Raw genomic sequence first — 17,421 nt, forward strand, 5'->3', positions numbered from 1 at the left:
TCATATAAATATAATTTTTCTATTAATTATTAAATTATTATTAACAATATTATAAACTAACTATATATATGATAGTTGGTTATTAAAAATTTCTAACTATGTAATTTGACTAATTTAATTATTTAGTTACAGTTATTCTACCTCTCTCTATATTATTTCAACTATAAATATATTAAATTACTTTATACTTGTTAATTATACATGTAATTATAATATATTTTTGGATTTGTAATTAAATATTAATTGGATATATATCTTTTTATATTTTTACTGTGAATTATTTATAATATATTTTTAAATATTAATATTATTATTTTTGTTATTAATAATTTAATATTTGAAAGTAAACATAAAAAATTATAATTTTATATATAATTATTAGTATTTGAATTTAAATTGAAATTAAACTTAAAAAATAATGAAAATAACAATTCAAATTCAACTAAAAACATATTGAAATTGTCTAGAATTAAATTAAAATTATTGTAAAATATGATTTTTAAATATTAATGGATTGTTTTTTCAAAAAAAAAAATATTAATGAATTGAAAATTTAATTTAAGTTCTTTAATCCTTCATTTTAAATAATAAATTTTATAATAACTCAATTCAATTAATTTTTTTAAAATTGTTTTATTTAAAATTAAAAAATTTAATTATTTTAAGATAATTTACTGAAATTTCTGTGAGATTTAATAAAAGTACGGAAAAATCATTCATTGATTTTTTCATAATAAATTAGTCTCTAAATTTAATTTATATATGATTAAAAAGTATTTTACATTTTTAATGATCAAAATATCCTTTTAAATAGTTAATATTTTATTTTTTAATAAAAATTTATTTTTATTCATTATTTTAATAACAGAAAATTGAGAGATTATTATATTAATTTTTAAAAATTGATTATTCTATAAATATAAAAATTTTAATATTTATAAAAATTAATGTAAGCCGAGTAATTAATTTTTAATTTTAGTTAAATATAAAATTTTTTATACTCATAAAAATCAATATAGATAATTAATTTTAATTTTTTAAAATTTTTATACTTACATAATATAGAAATTAATTGTTTTAAAAATTAAAATTATTAATTTTTATACAGAATATTAATTTTCTATTTTAAAAATTAAAATTATTTACTATAAAAATAATAGATAAAACTCATAAATTCACTAATTTTTAAAAATTAAAATAATATTTTTAATTTTTTATTATTAAAATAATGATCAAAATAATTTTTAATTAAAAAAGTAACTATTTAAAAATTATTTTATTTATTAAAAAATATAAAATTTCTAATTAAGTAATAAAAATTTGTATTTTTTATGATGAAAATAATATTTCATTAAATGAAAAATTAAATTTAAAATTTTATAGATTTTGTGATATTTCAAGAAGGCTTGTAAATTACTCTTATTTTTAACTTAAAAATTATTTATAAAAAAAAAGTTGAAATCTATATTTCTATGAAAATTAAAAAATAAATCATGGCAAATAAATTGTTGTGAACAAAACACGGTAGCTGGCGTTACTAGCCTTCGTCAGCTATATTCTGATCTTTCTTGTTAGCTACTTGATGACAACGGCCGTGTTTCTGATTCTCGGTTGACGGTGTCGTTTTCTAGTTTCTCCGTTCTTTCGTTGTGTATTATCCAAAAATCACGTCTTTCTGTCTGCTTTTATACTCCTCTTACGTCCCGTAGTGAACCGAAGCCAGCCAACGCAAATCCATCCCCATCTCTCTTATCTCCACGTAACTCTCCAGTTTCCACTCTCCTTCTTCTAAGCCCTGGAAATGAAAAGCAGAAGCAGAAACCTTTCCATTGAAATCATTCCGTCGACTAACTTTCAATGTCGCGAGGACCTGCTTCGCCCACACGACCCCGCGATGGCTCCCACGCGCCACCGCTCTCATTTCCGGATGTTTACAACATAATTCCAATCCATGACCTCCTATCTGATCATCCGTCCCTCCGGTACCCTGAGGTGCGAGCCGCAGCCGCCGCCTTACGAGACGTCAGTAACCTGCTGAGGCTGCCGTTTGTTACTCGGGACTTGCGTATGGATTTGATGGACTGGTTGGGATTGCTTTTCGGGTTTCAAAGGGATAACGTGCGGAACCAGAGAGAGCACCTGGTGCTCCATCTAGCCAACTCACAAATGCGGCAGAAACCGCCGCCTACAATTCCTGACGAACTGGAACTGAAGGTTCTTCGCCGTTTCCGGAGTAAGGTATTGAGTAATTACACCTCTTGGTGCTCCTACGTCGGCCGGAAATCCCAACTAGCTCTTTCTAAGCGCAACAATAAGAGCAGTGACCTACAGCGTGAGCTCTTGTACGTTGCTCTCTACCTTCTGATATGGGGGGAATCAGGTCAACTCCGGTTCATGCCCGAGTGCATATGCTATATATATCACCACATGGCCATGGAGCTAAATCAAGTTCTTGACAAATGGCTTGACCCCAACACTGGTGGACCATTTTTGCCTTCAGTATATGGTGATTGTGCTTTTTTGAAGTCTATTATTATGCCTTTTTACCAAATGATAAAGACTGAAGTTGATAGTAGTAATAATGGGACCAAACCGCATTCGGCTTGGAGGAATTATGATGATCTAAATGAGTTCTTTTGGAGCAGGAGGTGTTTTAGAAAGCTGGGATGGCCTATTAATTTTGGGAGTAATTATTTTGCTACGGTTGTGAAGAATAAGAGAATCGGCAAGACTGGATTCGTAGAGCAGAGGTCGTTTTGGATTGTGTTTAGGAGTTTCGATAGGCTCTGGATTTTGCTGATTTTGTTTTTGCAGGCTAGTGTTATCGTTTCTTGGGAGGATACGAAGTATCCGTGGCAGGCATTGGAGAGTCGTGATGTGCAGGTTAAGTTGTTGACTTGTTTCATTACATGGGGTGGGCTTAGATTTCTGCAATCCATTTTGGATGCAGGGACTCAGTATAGCTTAGTTTCTAAGGACACAATATTGCTAGGTTTGAGGATGGTGTTAAAATGTTTAGTTGCTTTGACATGGACAATTGTGTTTGCGGTGTTCTATGCAAGTATTTGGCGTGCAAAGAATTCTGCTGGCTTTTGGTCTGATGAGGCAAATCACAGGATTGTTACATTTCTTGAAGCTGTCTTTGTGTTTGTTATTCCTGAGCTGCTGGCTTTGGTGTTTTTTGTACTTCCTTGGATTAGAAATGCACTTGAGGCTTTGGACTGGAGTGTATTATATGTATTGACATGGTGGTTTCATACAAGGATATACGTGGGGCGTGGACTGAGGGAAGGGCTTGTTAACAATGTCAGGTATACATTGTTTTGGATTGCGGTATTGGCTTCAAAATTTACATTCAGCTATTTCCTTCAAATCAAGCCAATGGTTGCCCCGACAAGGGCTCTTTTAAATCTGAGAAATGTCACTTACAATTGGCGCGAATTTTTTGTTAGTAGTAACAGAATTGCAGTTGTGTTGATCTGGATGCCTGTTGTTCTTATATACTTTATGGATTTGCAAATCTGGTATTCTATTTTCTCTTCTTTCACTGGTGCAATGATTGGGCTGTTTTCGCACTTGGGTGAAATTAGAAACACTGAGCACCTTCGGCATAGGTTTCAGTTTTTTGCTAGCGCTTTGCAGTTCAATCTCATGCCTGAAGAACAGTTGCATAGTCCTAGGATGACACTGGTGAAGAAGCTTCGTGATGCAATCCACAGATTTAGACTAAGATATGGGCTTGGGCAGCCTTACAAAAAGATTGAATCAAGTCAAGTGGAGGCAACTAGATTTGCCTTGATATGGAATGAGATCATCACAACTTTCCGGGAAGAAGATATCATCAGCGACCGAGAGAATGAGCTCTTACAATTGCCACCTAATTGTTGGAACATTAGGGTTATTCGCTGGCCTTGCGTTTTACTATGCAATGAGCTATTGCTTGCTCTCAATCAGGCACAAGAGCTTGCAGATGCACCTGACAGGTGGATTTGGTTGAAAATAAGCAAAAACGAGCATAGACGATGTGCTGTAATTGAAGCCTATGATAGCATCAAGAATTTGCTTCTTACAATTGTCAAATATCACACTGAAGAACATTCTATTGTTGAAAAACTTTTTGATGAAATAGACTAACAATATTCAGTTTGAGAGGGTCACTGAGTCTTACAATCTCAACAAACTAGAACGCTTTCGTTCCAGGTTAATATCACTCATTGAGGTTTTGATGGGACAGAAAAAGGATCTAAGCAAGGCAGTGAATATATTGCAGGCATTGTATGAGCTTGCTATTCGAGAATTTCCAAGGAGAAAAAGGACTATTGAGCAATTGAGGCAGAAAGGTCTCACCCCCCATAGTCCAGCCACTGATGAAGGGTTACTCTTTGAGAATGCTATTGAGTTTCCAGATGCTGAAGATGAGTTTCTCAGCAGGAATTTGCGGCGTTTGCACACTATTCTTACCTCCAGATATTCCATGCGTAATGTTCCAAAAAATATTGAGGCAAGACGGCGTATCGCCTTTTTTAGCAATTCCCTCTTCATGAACATGCCCCATGCACCTAATGTCGACAAAATGATGGCTTTTAGTGTCTTGACCCCTTATTATGAAGAAGAAGTGTGTTTTGCTAAAGAAATGCTTCGACGGCCAAATGAAGATGGCATTTCAACCATTTTTTATTTGCAGAAGATCTATGAAGATGAATGGAATAATTTCATAGAGAGAATGCACAGAGAGGGAATGGAAGAGGATGATGATATCTGGGACAAAAAGTCAAGGGATCTTCGTCTTTGGGCTTCATACAGAGGCCAGACGTTAGCCCGCACTGTGAGAGGAATGATGTATTACTACAGGGCGCTTAAAATGCTTTCATATCTTGATTCTGCATCTGAAATTGACATGAGGATGGGAACACAGGAGCTTGCTTCTCATCACTCTTCTAAGAAAATTCACAGTTTGGATGGTCTAAACTCGGTCAAGCCACCATCTTCGCCCAAACTGGACCGAGCAAGTAGTGGTGTGAGTCTTTTGTTTAAAGGGCATGAGTATGGGAATGCTCTGATGAAATTCACATATGTAGTCTCCTGTCAAGAGTATGGGCAGCAAAAGGCAAGGGGAGACGCTCATGCTGGGGAGATTTTATATCTGATGAAAAACAATGAGGCCCTTCGAGTTGCATACGTTGATGAAGTTCACTTGGGAAGGGATGAGGTTGAGTATTACTCCGTTCTTGTGAAGTATGATCAGCAACTGCAGAGGGAAGTTGAGATTTATCGGATCAGATTGCCTGGTTCCTTAAAGATTGGAGAAGGTAAATCAGAAAATCAGAACCATGCCATAGTCTTTACCAGGGGTGATGCAGTCCAGACCATTGACATGAACCAGGATAATTATTTTGAGGAGGCACTCAAGATGCGGAATTTGCTGCAGGAATTTAAGACCCATTATGGAATTAGTCGGCCGACCATTTTAGGCGTCCGTGAGAATATTTTCACCGGCTCAGTGTCCTCACTTGCTTCGTTCATGTCGGTTCAGGAGATGGGTTTTGTTACACTAGGACAACGTGTTCTTGCTAATCCTTTAAAGGTAAGAATGCACTATGGTCAAGCAGATGTGTTCGATAGGTTCTGGTTCTTGCAGCGAGGTGGACTCAGCAAGGCTTCTAGAGTGATCAACATTAGTGAGGATGTATTTGCTGGCTTCAATTGCACACTTCGAAGTGGCAATGTGACACACCATGAGTATATACAGGTGGGTAAGGGAATGGATGTTGGACTGAACGAGATCTCAGTGTTTGAGGCGAAGGTTGCAATTGGCAGTGGGGAGCAGATTTTAAGCAGAGATGTGTATCGATTGGGCCACAGATTGGATTTCTTTCGTATGCTCTCATTTTACTTCACCACCGTGGGATTCTACTTCAACACAATGGTTGTGGTACTGATTGTTTATGCTTTTTTGTGGGGCCATCTTTATCTTGCCCTCAGTGGTGCAGAGCATTATGCAATGTCCAATAGTGTCAGCAATAAGGTCCTTGCGGCAATTCTGAATCAGCAGTTCATTATTCAGTTAGGTCTCTTCACCCTTCTCCCTATGATCGTGGAGAACTCTCTTGAGCATGGGTTTCTTCCAGCTGTTAGGGACTTCTTGATAATGCAGTTGCAGTTAGCTTCATTTTTTTATACATTCTCTATAGGAACACGTGCCCATTTCTTTGGTCGAACTATTCTTCAGGGTGGTGCCAAATATCGAGCCACTGCACGTGGTTTTGTTGTTCAGCACAAAAGCTATGCTGAGAACTATAGACTATTTGCTCGAAGCCATTTTGTTAAGGCAATTGAACTTGCAATCATTCTAATGCTGTATACTTCCAGAAGTGATTTGGCTGCAAGCACATCTGTTTACATAATCATGACTATCTCTTGCTGGTTCCTTGTTGTTTCATGGATAATTTCCCCCTTTCTGTTCAATCCATCTGGCTTCGATTGGCTGAAGACCGTATATGACTTCGAAGATTTCATGAACTGGATATGGTATAGGGGGGTGTTGGCAAAACCAGATCAAAGTTGGGAAACATGGTGGTATGAGGAGCAAGACCATCTGAGAACAACAGGTTTGTGGGGAAAGCTCTTGGAGATAATTTTGGACCTTCGTTTCTTCTTCTTCCAGTATGGTGTCGTATATCATCTGAACATTAGTAGTGGGAACACTAGTGTTGCTGTTTACCTTTTATCTTGGATATACATGATTGCGGCTGTTGGAATTTATGTCGGCATATCATATGCTCAGGACAAATTTGCTGCAAATGAGTGCATCAAATATCGGCTGACACAGCTTCTAGTCATTACAGTTGCTATACTTGTGATCGTTCTGTTACATGAGTTCACAAAATTTACATTTCTTGATCTTATGAGCAGCCTGTTGTTATTTATTCCCACAGGCTGGGGCCTCATATGCATTGCTCAGGTGCTTAGACCTTTTCTGCAGTCCACTATTGTGTGGGATACTGTGGTCTCCTTGGCTCGGCTATATGATATGCTGATTGGAGTGATTGTTATGGTTCCTGTTGCATCTCTGTCTTGGCTGCCTGGATTCCAGGCAATGCAGACAAGGATCCTATTTAATGAGGCATTCAGCAGGGGCCTCCAGATATCTCTTATTCTTACTGGCAAAAAGTCTAATTGACAGGTGATGCACCGCATTTCTATCTTTTTTTTATTTTATTTTTGCAGTATTCCACTTGTTTATTTTCGGAATTTACATGACATTTGGCTTCACTTTCCTTTTCTCTTGGTGCTTATTTTACCAGATTATGCATGTGAAGCTTGTAGTTATATCAGTTATAGTTTCCGTTTCTTGGGAAGACTTTGATGTGGAACAATTACTTAAAATCCGTTACTGTTCAAACTAAGCAAGAACCCAATTATATATGAAAATGTGAATATCAATTTAAGCACTCAAGTGGGCTGCCACTATATCCATTGGCTTTAAATTTTTGGGCTGCATGGGAACTTTATCTATACCTTTTATTGATATAAAGTGTGTTACAATAATTTTGACTTAATATATGTAAGTTGGCTTTTTCAGAGAATAATGGATAATCTATGATATGATTCAAACATGATTTTCAATGCAAGAATATGGTTCATTTCCATGATAGATTATTCTGAGATGTATTTTCTTAGTTCCTGTGAGGCTTTCTGTCTCTTTTTGGGTAGTTTATCACCATCAGTATCACTTATTCTAACAATTCTGAGTTCTCTGTGGGACTAGATTTTTACAACCATGGTAGATGATGACTCAACTATGTTCCACTGGCCAAGGAGGTGGTAGCACTCTACCTTGCTATTCCAAGTAATTATTCAAAGCACCCCAGTATTCCTTACTCATCCGATTGTTGCTGAGCTGTTTTTGGAACTTGTTCAGAAATATTGTAATGAAAGGAAATGGTCCCTCCGTAAACAGTCATCCATAATATCAAATAAATCATTGGAAGGCCCTGAAATTTAGTACACCAACCTCATCTTTTGCAGTCCTCTCAATTCTCATATTTTTCTGCAACTCAGAGTTTCTGTTCTAATAGAAAACACTTAGAATTCAAAGTGATTGATTTGATGGGCATTTATGTCTAGACATTATCATTCACTTCATGCTTATGTACATATTTTTTGTTCATATACTAGCTTCTTAAAAATAGTTACTAGTTAGTAATGATTTGTGCTGTTCTTTTAGTGCCTAATTATGCTTGTGCACATGTGAAAAAAAAATACAATCTTTGATTTAGCAGCTTTAATAACAACTAACAAGGTAATCTAAGCAGGAGTATCCCAGATTCTGATTTGGCTTCATGTCTGAAAATTCTGCCCAACAGCAAGTTGTTAAATGGAAAGAGAATAGAGAATGCCAGATGGGAGTTCTCCTATTGCCCATCCCAAGAAAATAAGAGGATTTCCTGGAAAATCAATCATGGGAATAATTATAAGAATCTTTATTAGTGACTTGACAGATTTTACTTGATAGCATAGCTCATACTTATCTTAGCTCTATTCTTGTCTTTCATTAGCTTTATCCATTTTCATTCACTTTCTATGCAGCTTTTCTTATTATTTGCATTCTCATCATTCTCGGTCTTCTCTTTCAATTCCAGTTTTGTGTTTTTTACATATTATTCAGTAAAACGACGTGCAGTTTTTGCTCGTATTTGATCTGCTCAGGAGAGTTGTAAACAGTTCTCATGCGAGGCACGTGAGAATATGTGTTTGAAAATTGATCCCCTCCCCGAAGTGTTTTATTTCTTTTGGGATGGAGTTTGCATCAGAGAATTTTTATTTTCTGTTTGGGCAGAAGGAGAGCGAAACGGCAGTTAAAGAAATTTGAAGAATAATTTGAGTCTTCAAGTTTTTTTTTTAATAGTTCTGTACAGGATTTGGATTTAAATTTATTAGATGTGTGATATACTTTTAACCGGAATGAGTTTAGAGTCTTCAAATTAGTTTTAAGCTTATAATTATTTAAAATTTTAATATTAAAATATGAGTGCTCTTAAATTAAATTATAAATATATTTATTATTAAAATAATTAAAAGAATATTAAATTATTTATTTTTAACTATAGTATATTTTAATTAAATTACAAAATAATTTATTCTTAAATTAATTTAAATAAATAATTATAGATAACCAGGCATTCTTCTCCAGGTTTACAAAGTTTGAAGTTAAATTCTCAATCCTCCTTCAATTAACAAGGAGAAAGATGATGTACAAATCGTAAACAGCAACACGAGCAAATGAAGCAACCCTTTCTTTATTATTTGCAAGAATTGCTGCTGCAACCCATAACATAATTCTCTGTTACAGCACACCATACTACAATTACAACACTAGAAATCTTTATTTTCCCTTTCAATCCCTTTATTTTTTTTCTTTCACATGAACAGCACTGATTACACAGAAATTCTTTTTTCTTTTTCTTCCCCTTTTTTCATTTTTTTATTTAAAAAAAAACCCACAAAGGACTAATGTTCTCCAAGGACATGTTGATATGATACAGATTTGTACATATGGTACAAATTTATATATTTGTATTGCACATTCACTGCTCTAGCTCTGTGAATTGGCTGCAATCAATTCCTTTAGCAGCAAATGCTTCCACAAGTTTTGGGAAGAGCTTAGCCAGCATAATTTTGAAGCCTGTAGAGCCTCCCTTTTGATTTTCATGCTCAATGTTTCCACATCCAAATGGGTTTGCGACTGGAGCTCCTTCCATATATGCTTTACAAGCCATTAGAATGTCCTGAGATCGTCGCGTCAAGTGCTCCTCTACGAGTGCCTCAAAATGCTGCATCATTGCAAACCATTAATGATTACAATGTCCGACACATAAGAATAATCATGGTTATAATCAAATAACGTTAACCTCTACCTACTACTGAAAGAGGAAGTCTGGTAATGGCTTTGTTCAGCAACAATTTTTAAGGTAGTGTTAGGTCAAAAGGCCACTACTGTTTAGTAGTTGATATAGTTTACATGCAAAGTGATATCACAACTTATCATTTTACCTTCGGTGGCTGGCGAAGTATGTAAAGCATGGACTTCCAGGTCATGAGGAATGCATTTTCGTTATAGCTGACAGAGTTTTTCTCTCCCTCAGCTCTTCCTATCTGCTTATCATACCCAGCCTCATTGAAATAAGGTTTTTCATTTAGCACAAGGGCCTGGAGAGAGAGAAGGACTTGCAGAATACTGGAGCTCTCAGGATTCCACACTTCAGTGCCTGTGCCTGTCCATGTATTCAAGAGACTGAGGCAGACCCTGCCAGACTCATATAAATTCGGATTGACACGTAGCCCACCAGAACGGTAGTGCACCAGCTGATGAGAGATTACATCAATGAATAAGTTTCTTTGTCAACTATGAATGTGTCTACCCATTAAGAATAGATTATACAGCACAAGGATAAAAACAGAAAGCTACATCGAGAACTGTAATTTGGCATGTTAGCTACATGTTCCTCTTCAATAAGGTAACTAAAATCAAATGTGCCTCTGGCTTAGAGTTGCCTACATGCACTGTGCCAATTTGCAGCTACCCATACATTTGTGCATTGTTAGACTGGTAAACCTTTGGGAAGAGGAGACTAACTTACAGGGGGTTCAAGAGGATACTCTGGAGGAAGATATATATCAAAAAAGAACAGCCCATCATGATATGGAGTTCCGGGTGCACCAACAATGGCTGCTCGAATGAGATCCATTCTCTCCTCAAAGATGCGGACATATACTGATTCTGCTGACATTATAATTGAAATAAATATAGAGTTGAAGAATCAACCGATTTTCTTAGAATTAAATAAGATAGATGTGCTAACCAGGAAGATTTTTCTCTAGGTTACTCCACTCTTCTTGGACCCTCTTCAACCAACTCCTTTTCACCTGCAAATAGTAGAAATGGGGAAAAAAAATTATTATCTGATAGTTAATCTGCCAATAGATAAATTGTTTTGGGAAATTGTAGTCAAGTTAGTAGTTTGGAAAAATGTAGTCAAGTCTCTGACCTGCGACAATGCCGATCCCCTTCCTGCTTCTTCAGTAAAGTGGTGGTCAGAGCAATCACCAACCATTTCAAATTGCATGAACTTTTCTACGCTCTTGTTTGTGGGTAAACATTGAAGTTCTTTATTCTCCTGATTAAGTTCGACTTCCGGCTTTAAACTTGCCTTTTCAGATGTCTTCATCTCACTTGGTACCAGAGGTTGCATCTCTGTGCAGAGATCACAGTTATCCACTAGTCCTTTCTCTTCAAGATCCACTAGTCCTTTCTCTTCAAGAGCCTCAGATTGATTACCTTCTTTAGGAAAACAACCAGATGACAATGGGCCAGACAGTGATGTTGAACCAATGGATCCAAATATACTTTCTGCAATGCTCATGAAAAATCCAATAGTGGACTGAGGAAGAGAGAAAGGACTCGATTTCCACAGGTACCTCTTACATTCATCGTTGCCATTGGAAGTTAGCAAGTCCTGAGAATGAAACTGTTGTTCAGTTTCCATTTCTGAATGAGATAAATGCAGATGATAGAGGCTTCTTTCTACATAACCAGAATCTTGATTAAACCCAAATCAAGTTAATGCACTAGAATTCTACTTTTACTCCAGTCTAGCATATTCAATAGACAAAACATGTTTTCCTAGCCAACTTTTATTGGTTAATTTCTTTTCCCATATTTGCAAAATTGATCCTAGATGACAAGAATAAACTGAAATTCAACCGAATCATTTACTAAAAACCAAAACTATCCAAGCTTCATAGCTCTATTGTAACATGCGAATTGCTTCCCTCAATAACTTCAAGAATTAATTCCTCAAGTTTAGCATCTTATCACCCCAAACTTGAAAATATTAAATATCTGACGGCATTTTTTTTTCATAAATTAGACGGGAATTGGCTTTACCTTTTCTTTCAAGCTATGGGATTGTCTGTCAAGATCAATCATCTCTTGGTTCATATTCATTTCACCATCAGTTTGCTCAGCTATCGCAGAATTTGCAGTTGAACTTTCACATTTATCAATTCGAAAAATGTCATTAGGTGCAACCTGTAACAATGTAAAATAAATTGTTTTAGATTGATGCTTCAATCAAAACAGACAGGCAATCATCTAAAAGATAGTTTTAACCAGTGTAACCTAACATTCTTAAATCTTAACTAGTCACAAAGCTAGAATTACTTTAGAGCAAACTTGTAATTACGCATAATCTAAGTAGAAAAAGGGGGAAAAGAGCCATTGGCATGAATGTATATGTTTTTTTTTCCAAGGATGTAGTTGAGGGTCCAAGATCTGCAAAGTAATTGGAATAGAAAACGACGTTGGGCAACATGTCTTACAGAAAGCTAGCAAAACTTGTGCAGAAAAACAATGCTAACAGCACCATGCCATTTTAGCAAACATTTAAAACCACCATTGGATTTGAGCATGACCTTTTTGCATAATTTATCGCAACTTGCATTCTTTCATAGACAAAATGATAAGAAGTGATGTCTACATACAGTGCAAACTCATAAAAATAACAACTCTCAAAATCTAATTAACCAGTAAAATTATAATTAATTAACATGAGATAATTGTAATTTTTTAATACCCAATAAAAATGGCTAGAGCTCACACCTTGGTTTCAAGTCCAGAAGCCCATATCACCTCAACAGCACCGTCTTTTAAGCCAGTTACACAGCCAATACAGGACAAGTAACCATAATAAGGACAATCAATCTGACACCTTTTGCAGTCCTTGCCTTCGAGACCAACTTCTTTACCCATGCTAATGTCTTTGTCCAGATGATGCTTATCAGCTTGTTCGACATTTTTAAATACAATATCCCCATAACAATAAGAGAAATCTGGGTGCTCAACCAGTTCATAAGCACTCACAGTTTCCTCCACCTGGTTGGCACACACATCATTAGCCTGGTTCCATTTCACCCTGACAGTCCGTTCCTTTGCATCCACAGCACTCACTACACCCCACTTTTTGTTTCCAGAAACATGTGGGTCTTCACAAGCACCTTTCTCAAGTACAAACTGCCCTGGCCAGAATTCATGAACATTAACAATATTTACGGGGATGAGGGATTGTGAATCCAATCCCAATGAGCAGCCTCCGTCCTGCCACAAAACATCAACTACGGTCTTTGTCTTCACAATGACAAAGACTTCCTCAAAATGTGAACACAGATCTTGCCTCTTAAACCCTTTTCCTATCTTATCTTGCTCTTTAATGATCTCAAGGTCAGATGCACCAAAAACCATCCGCTCCTTCACACCATTACCACCAGCAACACGAAGCATACACCAGTCACCAAGCTGCCAATTCTCATGTGAAAAACATGGCAACAAAGTCAGGTTCTTTGCATCCTGCAAACATTGAGGAGCCGCCAAACTCAGATCACAGCCACCAATAGCACAGGCAAGCCAACTAACATACACTTGACCTGCTTTTACAGAAGAAACAGTCCCTACATCCTGATTTTCCTTCCAAGCACCACACAACCATCTAGTGGACTTGGAAACAGCAGAAAGCCTAACCTTCACTCTCTGTCCTGGATAGAAGGGGTACGTTGAATCTTCAAGTATGTTTGGAGAAATAGGCAAGAGCTGTTCTTCATCTTCTGCAGTAACCTCGCACTTTGTCCCATCATCAAAGATGACAATGACATTGTCAACAACCTTATCAACTCTTCCTATCCATGCCCCATGGACCACATAATCTCCAACTGAAAGAGTGCGAATCTTTACAAGATTCTTGGAATCAACATTTTCTATGACCTTTCCATGAACATTTTCCAAGTCCACAAACTTTTTAAAATTTACAACTCTACCCATCTGTCCACATGGATCAGCAACAGGACAAACAATGTCCCCACGTATGAATGCCCTCTCGAATGAAAGGAAATCATCAATTCTGCCTATGCTTTCCCCCAGGCTCGATAAAATGGAATGAGCCTGCCCACCATACAAAAAGTCAGGTTCACTGCCACTGTCACTGAAACTTTCCCAATCAGAATCACTGGAGAACATATCCATCATTTACAAGAACATATCAGCACTTCAATTCAGCAATACAAACTTTAGTTTTTCTTTTCCTTTTCTCTTTCTGTTTTCCACCCTCTAGAAATGCTACCTATTCTGGAACTTCACAGATTACTTATTACAAATACCTGGACAGGAAGTAAGGGAAAGCTTATTTTAGAGCTTGGAATTTTCAATTTTAACAGAAAGAAAGGCATAATGACACAAGATTAATATTAAGCGCTTTTTTTATTTGGTGATTTGAGCAACTTCAAGCTACTTTGCAATTATCATCAGAAAAAGTAACCAAATCATGAAAAAGTAAAAGAAACATTAATACTGAGGAAGAAGAGTGAAGTACCACTAGATTAGCACTTTCTTAAACAATCTGAAATGCCAAAGTCTCTCCTGGTGCAATGCTATGTTAATACACACAGCAATGGATGATAAAACAGCAGCCTGGCAAAGGATTGGGATACAGTATCAATGTTGCAGAAAATCCTGAGGTTGATCTGATTTTCAGAATTGATGCCAAGCTTCAATATAGATATTCCAACAAGATATTTTGGCCTCTAAAAGTGGAGGTCATATGCCGAAGCCTTTTAAAGGATAACAGGGAGCCAACTGAGGACTCCCAAATGCCAAAGGAGATTTGCCCTAAAGGGATAGGAACCAGCTCAGAGATCCTGATAGCCCACAGGGATAATGGAGTCAACTTGGACTCCTGATGCCAAAGGAGATTTGCCCACAAGATGGACTGAAGCTCTTGCAAGAAGAAACTTCAAAGTTGATTGCACTGCAGTCACTAGGCTACAAATGTTGCAGACTGGAGCGCAGCTCGCCAAGGAAAAACTTTATGCCAAAGAAGATCTGCCCTATAGCAAGGATGCAATCCGCAGTTAATGATGTAAAAGAAAATAATCTGAAAGTACCCACTCTGCTCAGTTATTCACTGTCAGGTAAACTACCCAGCTATAGGAAACTTCCGCAACTTTGCCAAAGGAGATATGCCCAAAAGAGCAGAATCTTAATGACTAATTATGTATAACCAATTCTTCCCCCAACAAGATTTGCTTCTTTCAAAAAGGAAATATGTATTGCCAAAGAAGATTTGCCCTGCTCCTAGCCAAGCTTTTAGTCAGGTAAGTCTAGTGCAGAAGAAGATTTGCCATGCAAAAATAGCTCATTTTACCAGCAGAAGTCTGCAAGAAAACCAGGTCAAACAGACATGTCTCTGGCAGCTTGATTGATTTACCAATTTTAGCTGTCAAAAGTGAGTGATTCTCCATCTAGTTTAACATTTCCATGCAACCTGCCATGACAGCAACTATTAATTATATATGTATGGAAAACATAAACAGATGAATCTAAGATAGTAACAACTGAAGCTATAGCATTGCTAAAAAGTACAAGATGAAAGGTGTAAGGCAGGGGCCACATGAACCAGCAGAGAAGAAAACAAGAGGTGACATCAAGAAGAAATAACTAACTTTTATAATGATATTTTATAATCACCTAATCCTTCTTAAATTTTATCACACATGAGGGTGTTTTAGTATTTCAAGAAAAAGGGGGGAAAATTAAATGGAAATTGTACAATACAAATATATTTTGAAGCTAGATATGCAACTTAATATGGACTTCTTCTTCTATAGGAGCCTATAAATTGTGATGGATGCAATTTAAGAACCACTTCAATTCCTCAATCATGAATCATACTTCACAAACATTAATTTTTTTTATTTTTGGTTTGAATTTGAATATATTTTCCACAGGCCAAATTATGATCCCAAACTGAAAGTTTTGTGCTTTTACATAAAAGAATATTTAGTGAGGTCTGTGGTGGTACCAGCCCGGGCCCGGACCCTACCACTGACCTCGTTAGAGGGTGCAAGGAGGCAATATTCTCGGCGGTATGGATTACCTACACTGAAGTTAGGGTTTGAAAGTTATTATATTTTACTCTTTCTCATTATAGTTGAACATTTATCTTTATCATGCCTATGGACGTAGACCTTACAGTCGTCTTTGTTCTTCTTTATCTCTCTTACTCTGTGATTGTATAATTGTGTGTGCCTAGATCTATATTCCTATTGTAACAAATCCTATCATCCGTACTTCTCTCTATAAAAGTTCCTGGGACCATTTCCTTCAATAGCAACATCATATTCACAAATATCTCTGCACATGCGCGTTCCAAACAATTTCATATATTCACCCAAAAAAGGAACTTAAGTCCAAAGTAATTCCAACAGTATTTGGTGCAAGGGAATGAAAATTATCACCAAGAAGTTTAACAATTGCTTTAAGAAAACAAGTGTTTAGAATCCCACAAGTGATTAAGACCTCAAGAATAAAAGAATTCATTAACTTTCAACAAACAGAACATTCCAAGCCAAACTCACAAACAAATATAAACAGTATATGCATATTATGTATATGCATGTTAGCAAATATGATGAAAAATCAGGCATAGTATTAGAAAAGTTGAAAACTTACCATTTGCCGGTTCCATATTTCACCGGAGCCATCTAAGCAATCACCCAGAAAACCAGCACAGAATACACATGAGACAATCAAAGGAACAGACCCAGTTAATAACTTATTAACGAAACCACGTTCCTCTTATTGTCTCTCATGTTCTTTTTCTGTTTGTATGCCAAGAAAATTACCTGGGAATTCAGAGAGGCCAAGTTCCTCCCCAAAACCCACCCATCACTCCATGAACGAAGCTGGAAAACATTGCACAGTGAAGCGAAGAAAGGCTCCTCTTTCTGATTCGCTCTAGAGAACTGGGTATAGTTTCAGTCTCTCTTTCTCGCACAAAAATGGCAGACGTTGATGAGCGGATTTCACATTAAATGAGAGAACAAAGACTATTGCATATGGAGACTTCACAGAATATACCAACAGTATCAGACACTGATACTGTATTGCGCTCTAAGCTAAACTTTTAACTAAAACAGTTATATCTTTCTTAAATTTACTAAATTGCCCTTTAAATATAAATAATTTCTATAACTATACTTTTTAATAACTATACTGCCCTTTAAATATAAATATAAGTTATATCTTTCTTAAATAACTATACTTTTTAATTTCTATAAAAAAATTAAATAGACAAAATTATAGGGGAAAAAGTATTATTTGTAAATAGTGAAAATTATTAATAAATAAATGAAAACTATATCAATTTAAGTATTGTTTGGTTCAAATCTATTATTTAGAAGAAATTATTTTCAGAAAGTAATTTAAGTTGGAATATATAAATTAATTTTATTAAAAAAAATTAATTTTTTAAGAAGTTAAAAGAAGAAATATCAATTAAATAAAAATAATTTTAAAAATTTTTTAATTAAATT

The 17,421-nt window shown here is 36.0% G+C and overlaps 1 protein-coding gene, 1 non-coding gene and 1 pseudogene across 2 annotated transcripts; 2 read left to right on the forward strand and 1 right to left on the reverse strand.

Moving 5' to 3' along the window:
* Positions 1-1,596: 1,596 nt before the first annotated feature.
* LOC110603517 lies at positions 1,597-8,836 on the forward strand (annotated as a pseudogene).
* Positions 4,824-4,903, forward strand: LOC122722159. Its single transcript, XR_006349083.1, has one exon. It is a non-coding gene; the product is annotated as a small nucleolar RNA J33 (small nucleolar RNA).
* Positions 8,837-9,283: 447 nt separating the features above from the next.
* On the reverse strand, positions 9,284-16,970 carry LOC110603196 (probable ubiquitin-conjugating enzyme E2 24). The gene is made up of 10 exons (XM_043951840.1): positions 16,732-16,970; positions 16,559-16,590; positions 14,421-15,371; positions 12,662-14,208; positions 11,948-12,091; positions 11,049-11,516; positions 10,863-10,926; positions 10,641-10,780; positions 10,054-10,365; positions 9,284-9,833 (listed from the first exon to the last, which is right to left on the reverse strand). The coding sequence occupies exons 4-10, from the start codon at positions 14,075-14,077 to the stop codon at positions 9,588-9,590; spliced, it is 2,790 nt and encodes a 929-aa protein (XP_043807775.1). The 5' UTR covers positions 14,078-14,208; positions 14,421-15,371; positions 16,559-16,590; positions 16,732-16,970; the 3' UTR covers positions 9,284-9,587.
* Positions 16,971-17,421: the final 451 nt, after the last annotated feature.

This window comes from Manihot esculenta, chromosome 16 (assembly GCF_001659605.2).
Source record: "Manihot esculenta cultivar AM560-2 chromosome 16, M.esculenta_v8, whole genome shotgun sequence".
NCBI lineage: Eukaryota > Viridiplantae > Streptophyta > Magnoliopsida > Malpighiales > Euphorbiaceae > Manihot > Manihot esculenta.

What these genes read in the sequence shown, in the direction of transcription:
- LOC110603196 (XM_043951840.1), bottom strand. Translation starts at nt 14,077, where the DNA reads ATGATGGATATGTTCTCCAGTGATTCTGATTGGGAAAGTTTCAGTGAC. An exon ending in CTTCTGGACTTGAAACCAAG is followed by an intron (nt 12,092 to 12,661) that starts GTGTGAGCTCTA and finishes ACATTGTTACAG; the next exon opens with GTTGCACCTAATGACATTTT. An exon ending in CCCATAGCTTGAAAGAAAAG is followed by an intron (nt 11,517 to 11,947) that starts GTAAAGCCAATT and finishes TTTCATTCTCAG; the next exon opens with GACTTGCTAACTTCCAATGG.